Source organism: Solanum verrucosum, unplaced genomic scaffold (assembly GCF_900185275.1).
Source record: "Solanum verrucosum unplaced genomic scaffold, falcon-dt-bn FXZP01000049.1, whole genome shotgun sequence".
Lineage (NCBI taxonomy): Eukaryota > Viridiplantae > Streptophyta > Magnoliopsida > Solanales > Solanaceae > Solanum > Solanum verrucosum.
This window is the reverse complement of record NW_026020221.1, coordinates 5,231,619-5,241,995: the sequence shown is the minus strand read 5'-3', so window position 1 is coordinate 5,241,995 and position 10,377 is coordinate 5,231,619. Positions and strand designations below refer to the sequence as shown.

Here is a 10,377-nt window from a genome sequence, read left to right as displayed (position 1 = left end):
GAAAAGATTAGTACATTGTTGCAACCCATGTGAACTTGAAAAAAAGATAGTACCATGCATATGGATAATCTGTTTTCACCATTTGAGATGTTTGATGTTATTAAAAATAAAATTGTTTGTGTGGGGGCGCTTTATCTTTAAAGTGAAATTTTGAGATGAAACTTCGAATAAATTAGGGCCAAAATAGGTAGCAAATATCGAGCTGAGAAAAAAAATCGAGCGAAGATACAAAATATTCAACTATCCTAAAAAAATGTTAAATAGGTATACCGTAAAATAACTAGATGAGATTAAAAATGATCATATTTAATTTGTCACTCATCAGAAATGCAACACGCATTAAGGATAAAATGTGAGAAGGTCAATTGAATTTGATTCATAGCTCGTGTCGATCTGTTAAAATTTATTTTCCTTCTCCTTTGTGATCGATTTTCTATTTTAAATATTTATTTTCTTTTTTAGTTTTTAAAAATATCTTACAATACTCCCTTTCATTTCAAATCTAAATTCTACATTAATTACAGAATATCTATAAGGAAATATCACACACTTCTCATTTTGAGTTATAACCAACTTATCCCTTAAAAAAAATTCAACTATCTTAAAATTCAAAGTTTGAATTGAAAAATTAATTTATAATTAACAGTTATAGACTTATAAACATAAATTAACAATTATAGACTTATATCGTTCCACACAAACAAGGGAGTTCAATTTTTTTTTTTTGAACATTTCTTCATAGATACCTTATTACTAGGAGTGATGAATGTGCCGTTTGAGTTGAACTTCGACACATTAAAACAGAGCGATTTCATAAAGGAAAAATTATAATAATATACTATTTAAGACCTTAATTTACCTAGTATTATTTTAGTTTTTTTATTTACAACATTAACATTTTAATTACAAATATGACATTTTATTATAAATTAAAAATCTACACGATTTTATGTACTATTTTATTGGTTAGTGGACTAAATTTTTGGGAGTCATATTTTATCTTTTATTTTAATTAATTTTTAGAATCTCAATCACAATTATATTTGAATACGTTTTCTTTAATAAATATCTTACTTTCTCTTTCATGTTAACCTTACATGGAAGAAATACCATTGATGTACTTTTTTTTCCTTGGTAAATGCATTGTTGCACACATTTTTTTCATCTTTTTCACGAAAAAGTTTTGAAACTCCTTCTTGACAATATTTCTCTTTGTTTCTTTTAAAAATCATCTCTTACAACACAATTTTTTTTTACTCTTTGAATAGATCGATTATGAGTAAGAAAGTTGCTTTTGATAATGCTCCCGGAAAGAGTCCTCGTTTGATGAAGGTGTATATCGATGTCAAGAGCTCGATTGTTTGTTCAAAATAAAAAATTACAACTGTTAATTTGAAGAAGATCTGCATTATCATAGTTAATATGATTTATATCATGTGGTCCATAAATTATCGGAAAAATTTTAAACACATTTTTTTTGTGTACACTTTGGTGGTCAATTTGGTACAATTATTGATGATATGTTATTTTAAATAGTGATATGTGTTACGGAATATACTTTGGTAGCTGATCCGTTATAATAATTGGTGATTTGTTGGTTATTAACCGAAATATGTTTTTGTGTATATATGTTGATGGATGGTATAGTTAAAATATTGATAATTTGTTGATTTCAATTTGATGGATGGTGGTCGATTTAGTACAATTATTGATGATATGTTATTTTAAATAGTGATATGTACTAAGGAATATACTTTGGTAGCTGATCCGGTACAATAATTGGTGATTTGTTGGTTATTAACCGTAATATGTTTTAGTGTATATATTTTGATGGATGGTATAGTTAAAATATTGGTAATTTGTTGATTTCAATTTAATGGATGGTGTGATTAATTCTTTGGCGATATAGAACAATAAAAGAAATTGATTTTTAATTGATGGTAATGTTGATTTTAGTTATATGTTCCAAACCTGCAATGCCTAACACCATAATCTAATCAAGTATATACCAACTTTTTAGAATCATCAAATTAATTTACATGGTGTACAATGTGGTGTAACCTTTGTGTCAAGTTCAAATTTTAATAACTATAACAACTAAAAATAATTGGTGGATTTGTTGGTTAAAAAATAATGGTAATTTGTTGATTTAAAGTTGCAATATGTTATAGTATATATATACTTTGATGTAAGGTATGACTAATTTTTTGGTGATATGTTGGTTTAGAACTATAAAAGATATTGATTTATAATTGATGGTAAAGTTGATTTTAGTTATGTTACAATCCTATAATACGTAATACCATAATCTAATCAAGTATATATCAATTTTTTAGTATCATTAAATTAATTTACATGGTGTACAATATAATTTAATTTTGGTGTCAAATTCAAATAAATCTAATTTAATTTTACCATAATGAATGAATTATACCAAATTATAACCAAATAAATTAAAATATATAAATCCATACATTGATGATAAATTTATTACAGGTTATATGTTCCAACTACATTGGTGTAAAAAAAGATTTAAACAAAAAATTTGAAGGGAGAGAACTAAAGAAAAACAAAAAAAAATTCAGAAAATAAAATGAGGTATATAAAAAGAAAAAAAAAAGGAGAAAGAGACGAGTGAAGAGAGTTTAGAAAAAAAAGGTGGAGAGAAAAAGAGAATCAGTTTGTTTAGTATTTTAAGAAGAAGATTAGAAAAGGGGAGGAAAATAAGGAAATAAAAATATTGAGGGATTAATTATTGAGAGATTTGTGGAAGGTAAATATCAAAATAAGAGAAAAATAAGGAATGAAATCTTATTTAATATAGGAACGTGTATTGTTGTATTATTTATATCAATTTATTTCTTATTTATTTTTTATTTATTTTGTTTTTGTAAAAAAACTATTGCTATATAGGTGAAAAGTTAAATTATTGTTATATAAGGGTTATTTAGGTGCTTATATTGTACATTTAAGTTTTTCACCCTTTCATAAATGAGTCATTGTTTAATTTTATCCAAAAGTTATAGGAAAAATTACTTCGAATATACAATTTATTTTACCATATTTTCTAAAAAAAATTATCATTTAAAAAAATTACAGAAATCTCTACTCACTCCTATTCTCGGATACATCACTCTTACGCGATGTATTGGAACGATGTATCACGATAGATGTGTCTAGTATCAACAAAGGTAATGTATCGGGACGCGATGTATTGGAATGATGTATCACGATAGGTGTGCCTTGTATCAACGAAGGTAATGTATCGGGATGCGATGTATCGAGACAAGTATGTCTTTTATCAATAAAAGTAATATATCAGAACGCAATGTATCGGACGTTGAATGATGTATCCAAATCGGTATGTGATATATCGGGACGTTGAGTGATGTATCCAGAAGCGGGACCCGATGTATCTGAAATCCTAAATTTTAAGGGATTTTTGTAATTTAAAAAATAGTAAGGATAAGATGTAATAATTGACTCTTAACACTATGAGATTTGTGTAAAATATACGTTATATGGGTTTAGTTGGGCCGAGCATTGGTTAAAATATCATAGCTCAATTCGTAAAACTCTTACAAAATTTTACTTTTTTGATGGTTTCTTTCACAATTTGTTTGATTATCAAACAAAAATATTTTTTCTCTTTATTATAGCTATATAACATATCAAATAAATATGTAGTATTATAGCTATATATAACATATCAAATAAGTTTGTAGCTATCAATAATGGTTTGTGGTGGAGTAGTAAGTATTCCTTCATTCTTAATCAGAAGTCTCGGGTTTGAGTCCCTCTAGATACAAAGTCGACTTTGTTAGGGAGTACTTTACCCAATTGGGACTTTCCATGGCGAATTTGGATGTATACAATATAATACATAATAATGACATTTCACATAAAAATGAAAACAGGACACAAGCTCTGGCTCAGCTTCATACTTACAATTTGCATCCATCCATCCATCATTAATCTTCTTTTGAGTATAATTTTCTCAAATTTACAAGCCCATATGAGCACAAAATCACATTGTCCAACTCTAAATCAACTAGTACTAAGAAGAATCAACAAAAAAATGTATACATAATAGTATATCATTAGACTTTCTCATACAATATAAACAAGTTCAATTCTCATTGACGTTCTTTGATTTACAAAACATCAAGAACTTGACATTATACGAGTATACAAAAGCTCGTTCCACGTGTCGGGCAATCCCGGGAGACACCAATGAATACAATCAGCATACATAGCTGGATCAGCTTGCTGCTCTGGCGTTAGTATTTTGCCTTGTCGAATTGTGTACAATGAAGTGTGTGCATCTTTTCTATACTCTGATATACGTGTGATATTCATGAAATATACAGGGAATTTCATTGATTTAGTCACATTTGATGCTATAGCAAATACCCTCTTATCTGTCCCAACATTTAGTGGCATTGACATGTTCAATACTGGTTTTGTCTCCTTTGCACATTTTATCCCATTTGGATTATTCCAATCCATACTCCTGTTTTCATGCATTTACATATAATATACAACCATTATTAGTTCACTTTACAAGAGTTGTAATTCATCAACCAAGAAAGTACTCAAAGTTTTATGCATCAACAATATAATAAAATATTTTGTACAATCATCATGTCATCTAAAACATAATTGTAGGTGATTCTAGCATTGGTTTGTAACCTAGAATGAAAGATAAGAAACCTATAGGTACAATATAAAGTCACGTTTCAATTTATGCGATAGTATCTGGCTGGATAGAATGTCGGAGAAACAAAAAGTTAAAGCAAGAAGGAGCACAACACAAGGGAGATTTAGAAATTACTTGATATGCATAGGTGACATGCTCATGAAGAAGACACGTGTCCTTTTGGGATCTACATTGTTTTGCACCCATTGAGACCATGTTGTCAAAACTCTTGTATAAGCTATTGTCCTATCAATTTCATCATATTCTGTCGATCCTTCATCAAATGAACCTCGTCTATATGGAAAAAAATAAAAAATTAGAAACATAAATGTTAAATTAAGATTGCAGATAAGAAAATGAAGTTGGCTAGAAATTATTACAAAAGAAAATTGTTTGAACTTTTACGTCTAACAAAGCTTATAAACAAAATAACTCTAGAAAAATCTTAATAACTCAGTTGATTAGCTATCTGAACTTTTACCTTATTGAAAAGCAAATCTTGTATTTACAAATTTTAGATGTATACAATGTATAATCACGATATAGTTAATGTATAATCATGACTTTTACTACCTGTTACGGCTAAGATGGTGAAATTTTTACCATCTAGATAAAAATGTTAAGATCCCAATAATTTTATTACAAATAAATAATTTATTTTTTGAAGAAGTATACTTACAAAACTTTCATGGTGCCACCATTCATCCACCAAACGTAAGTATTGAATATTAGATAATCCACATTTTTCCAATTATTCCCATGTTTTTCAATTGATTCTGGCATGATGAGTCTGGTCAAAATGCTATGTACTGCTGGATCATCTGAATTTGACTCCACAAGATATGGAGCCCAATAAAATTCCACCGTGGCATTATATTCCTGCGATATTTACCCCGCATATTCAGTGTTATTCCATAAGTAGATTCAAAAAAGATGATGCATACGTAGATCTCGTCCTACCTTATAAAGATAGAGAGGTTGTTTTCTAAAAGACCGTCGACTTAAGTAAAACATATATGGATAAACTTTTTTGGTTGGTGATAGTAGTTCAACTAATAAAAGAAAGTTGCAAAGAGACAAGCAACTTACAAGTATTAGGTAAAAATGGGATTAATTCAAAAAGTCAAAACTACTATCCCATGCTAATTAGGAATAATTCATGAAGTATTATTAGAGTCTAATTAACATCCCAAAAAATGAAATATAATTTCCTCTTGTACCAAAACATATTTCTTTTGTTGAGTATCTATCCTTCATATACTTATTTTAGTAGACAATCAAAATTTGAATTTTATGATTCCGAGTTTGAAGTTTCACCATTGAGATTACTTATTTATTTGTACTTCTTGTGGAATTTTTAGCACATACAAAGAATTCGAATCAAAATTATTGAATTTTGATGAACATTCATAACTTACACGTTACATCCATCCCAACTCCCTATGGTTAGCCTCGAGCATCACTCGAATATATACATCCCATAATCATAAGAGATTATCAATATTTTACCCATGGTATATCCCACTTATTTGGTACAAAAAAATCCACAAAGGTATACTCGATCTTTTTAAGGATATATAGTTTAGAAACAGTACAACGTCTTTTATATTTATTAATTTTTGTGTCTAATTAAACTACATTACATTAATTGAAACAAAGGAAATAACAAACTTTTTTGGCTGTAACTATATAATAAAAGAAAGTTTCAAACTATTTTACAAGCAGACAAGGATGGTGTGGCATCTACTAAGTTAATTAATATCAAAATTGTGCTAAGCTAGCAACTTTTGGAAATTTAAGTGTCATAGCTGACAAGGATACTACTAGAAAAGCTAACTATATAAATACTAATTCAGTTGTAACCATACCAATTAATCCATGTTCTTACTTTATAGATTATCTAATTAAGTGATGCTAAATCATTAATTAGACATATAATCAAAAGTAAAAACTACTATCCCTTCATGAAGTATCATTAGAGTCTCAACATCCCAAAAAAGGAAATATAATTTCCTCTTGTACTAAAACATAATCATTTTGTTGAGTATCTATCCTTCATATCCTTATTTTAGCATATAAATTCAAAATTTAAACTTTATAAACTTGAATTTAAAATTTTATCATTAAGATCACTTATTTATACTTTTAGTGAAAACTTTAGCATATACAAAAAAATTCGAATCAAAATTACTAAACTCTGATGAATCTACAACTTACACGTTACATCCTTCCCAACTCCCTCTAATTAGCCTTGAGCATCACTCGAATAAATACATCCCATAATCATAAGAAAGAGAGCGGCCACTAAAAGGTTCATTTTTAAAAAGCTCTTTTCCCCTTCTAATTATGATAGTCATGGTTGATTCGAGGATCTTACGAAGTCTTCTACTATATTTACTTTTTCCACCACACGAATTCCATTATCCCCGATGAATAAATTTTAAACATCGAATAATTAAAGGAAAAACAAAAATGTACTCAAACTAATTATAAAGAAAGATTTATAAAAATACCTCAATCATGAAAACTGATAAATGTCCAATCTTTTTATATTTTTTCCAGCTGAAAGGAACCCCAGATTGAAGCAAACAAATCATAGATTCCCATTGGTTCCTATTCAATGAATCTCCCACAAACATTAATCTCCTATTCCTCAGCTTTTCAAGTAGCAATCTTGCACTAAACCTGAAAAAATTAATCACACAAATATTTTCTTTAAAAAACATTTTTTTTATTGAAAATTCAAGAAAATGATTCCTTTTTACTTCATCCATTTCAATTTGATTGTACGGATTTAATTTGACACTGAGTTTAAGAAAGTAAATTGAATCTTTTGATCTTAAATCAAAGATATGCATAATGTACCAAAATACCCTTTAATGCTTGACAACATGTCAATATTACGTGGAGAGTAGAAATTAAAGAATTGCAAAAAAGAGAAGAAACGTTCTTTTTTAAACTTACTAAAAAGGGAAAGTAAGACAAATAAATTGAAATGAAGCTAGTAATTAAGGAACAATCTATTGGCTGCCATTTCCAATAAAAAAGATTTTTGAATGTTCTAGTCTTAAACTAAAGATATGTAAAATGTATCAAAATATCCAACAAAAGACTTATAAAAAACGAAAGAGACATTCTTTTTTAAACGTGTTAAAAGGTAAAGTAATATAAATAAATTGAAATGGAAGGAGTAATTACTTGGGTAAAGAAAAATCTCTTGGCTGGCATTTCCACTTTAAAAAAAAAAAACTTTTGAATCTTCTCATTTTAAACTAAAAATATGCAAAATATACTAAAATACACTTTAACAGAAGAGTTGTCAAAAAACCTTTTTTTAAACATGTTAAAAGGTAAAGTAAGACAAACAGATTCAAATAAAGCTATTAATTCAATCTTATCGTATTAAACTAAAGATATGCAAAATGTGTTAAAATACCCTTTAACAAAAGAGTTATCAAAAAGAAAAAAAAACATTCTTTTTTAAACGTACTAAAAAGGGTGAAAGTTAGACAAACAGATTAAAACGGAGCGAGTAATTACTTGGGTAAAGAACAATCTCTTGGCTGCCATCTCCAATTCTGAAACAAAGAATCCTTTCTTCCATTCTTCAAGCAAGTAACTTGCTCTGTTAGAAACTTACATTCTTTTTCTTTATAAATTGGATGAGTAACATTATCAAAAACCCATTGCCCATTAAAAAGATCACAACTTTCTGGTGGCAATTCAATTTCCTCTTCTTCTTCATTTTCACTTCTTGAATTTGTCAAAACAGAGGTATTTTGGCTCTGTTTTCCAAGAATCTTGGAAATTTCTTGAACCCCATTTGATTTATTTGAAGAATCTTCAAGAATTTTGGGGTTTGAGATCAATTGGAAATGAGCAATGGACTTGATATCTTCATTGTACATGAAGAACACAAAGAAGAAGATTGAGAAAAGTATTATGCATAATTTGTGCCCATTTCTGCAATTTTGTTTCATGTTGAATAATTTTGGAGGAGAAAAAATAGTGGCTATTTTGCTAATTTTGAGTTGGAATGAATGCATGAGGTGAAAGTAGTATTATTACTTATTATATAAGTAAGAAAAGAGTGAAAGAAATACTAACATATAGATACTAGGAGTCGTGGTGTACTACTGGTGGTGGGATTGTTTCATTCTTAATTAGAGGTCTCGGATTTGAGCTTTGAGAATGGAGAAATTTTGTTGAGAGCGTCATCTCCAAATGGACTATGCAGTGTAAGATTTAGATTTAGTCGGACTCGAATGCGTGTTTCGGAATCGGGTAAAAAAAATAAAAATTAACATATGAATAAGTATTATATTTTTAATTATAGTTTTTTATTTGTTTAATGAGATTTGGTGAAATGGGATTATTTTTTTCTTGCAAGAAACTGAATTTTGAGTATAGGTGATTGGGAGGCATGTCTTTCTCACCTTCCATCTATTTAAAACTACTCTAGAAAACTAACTACTACTATAATTTATTGTATTTAAATTAAGGGAAAAGGTCTGATATATTCGTTTAAGATTTAAATTTGATATACTTCTTATTATAAACCAATATGACTTAATGCAATGTTCAATCTAGAAATTATATTGGATTATTCACAAATTATGTTGGATCGTTATTTTTCAAAGTTCCAAATAAAGGATGAAATAAACACAAGCTATTGATATGACTTCATGAATGTGCAACCTGACTCAGAAAATTATATCGTATCATCACAATTATTTATTCAATCATAAAATATACCAACTTATATTTCAAGATTAAATATATCATTTACCTTATCCTTACGTAAAATAAAACACTTTTATTTTTATAAATGAAATAGAATATCTTGTCACCAACAATAGATAAATGGATGATTAAATGAGTATTTAATATCTTGTCACCAACAATTCTACGTGAGGGGTAGTTAGGTCCTTAGGAGGTAAGAGGAGTTGATGCCACGATTAAGCAACTATTAAGGTTAAGGATCAAATTAGATAAATTTATATTTGTATCATGTGTTTATATCAAAATAATTCAGCTTATTATGATGATAAGTAATTTAATAAAAATAAATTAACTTAGTGTTAGAAGTGTTACATATAAATATGTGTTATTTATATGTTAATTTGATTTAAATATTCGATACAAATAAAATCTCATTTTTCTTTTGTACATGTGTTCCCAAGTTACTTAGCAGGTCGTAAATAGCGCTTCAGGTCATCACTCTGCCATATCCATTTCATTGTTGAACCATTAGCTTTAGTGCCAATTGTCGGACTAAGTCAATTAAAAATACTCTTAATATGAAGTGATATTCTATGCTTTATTAGATTAAGCTAATAAAATTTTCCACAAAAAGCATCACTGCATTAAGAGTTATATACACTACATATGATTTTCCAATAATTTTCGCTTGTCAATGTGAATTTTGTTGATACACCCTCCGTGTTATCAATTAAGTCGTTAAAAATATATTTTAATATTTCAATGTATATTATATATATATATATAAACTATTATAACCATATAAATGTTGTGTTATATGTTTATTAAGATTATAATATTTTTTTAAAAAAAATTCAAATTTTATATTGAGTCAAATATCACAAAAATTAAGATGAAATGTTATATGATAAAGTATATATTAATAGTTGATTAGTGGGATCTATATCTACTACACA

General features: G+C 27.9%; 1 protein-coding gene across 1 annotated transcript; it reads right to left on the bottom strand.

Moving 5' to 3' along the window:
- Positions 1-4,161: 4,161 nt before the first annotated feature.
- LOC125831335 (xylan O-acetyltransferase 1-like) lies at positions 4,162-8,745 on the bottom strand. The gene is made up of 5 exons (XM_049510535.1): positions 8,240-8,745; positions 7,213-7,384; positions 5,379-5,578; positions 4,835-4,993; positions 4,162-4,513 (listed from the first exon to the last, which is right to left on the bottom strand). The coding sequence occupies exons 1-5, from the start codon at positions 8,743-8,745 to the stop codon at positions 4,165-4,167; spliced, it is 1,386 nt and encodes a 461-aa protein (XP_049366492.1). The 3' UTR covers positions 4,162-4,164.
- Positions 8,746-10,377: the final 1,632 nt, after the last annotated feature.

Bases quoted from the DNA above. Each gene is read 5' to 3' on its own strand.
- LOC125831335 (XM_049510535.1), bottom strand. From the start codon at position 8,745: ATGCATTCATTCCAACTCAAAATTAGCAAAATAGCCACTATTTTTTCT. The intron at 7,385-8,239 runs GTAATTACTCGC...TAATTTTTTCAG, and splicing joins AGAGATTGTTCTTTACCCAA to GTTTAGTGCAAGATTGCTAC. The intron at 4,514-4,834 runs GTAATTTCTAAA...GCATGAAAACAG, and splicing joins ATGTCACCTATGCATATCAA to GAGTATGGATTGGAATAATC.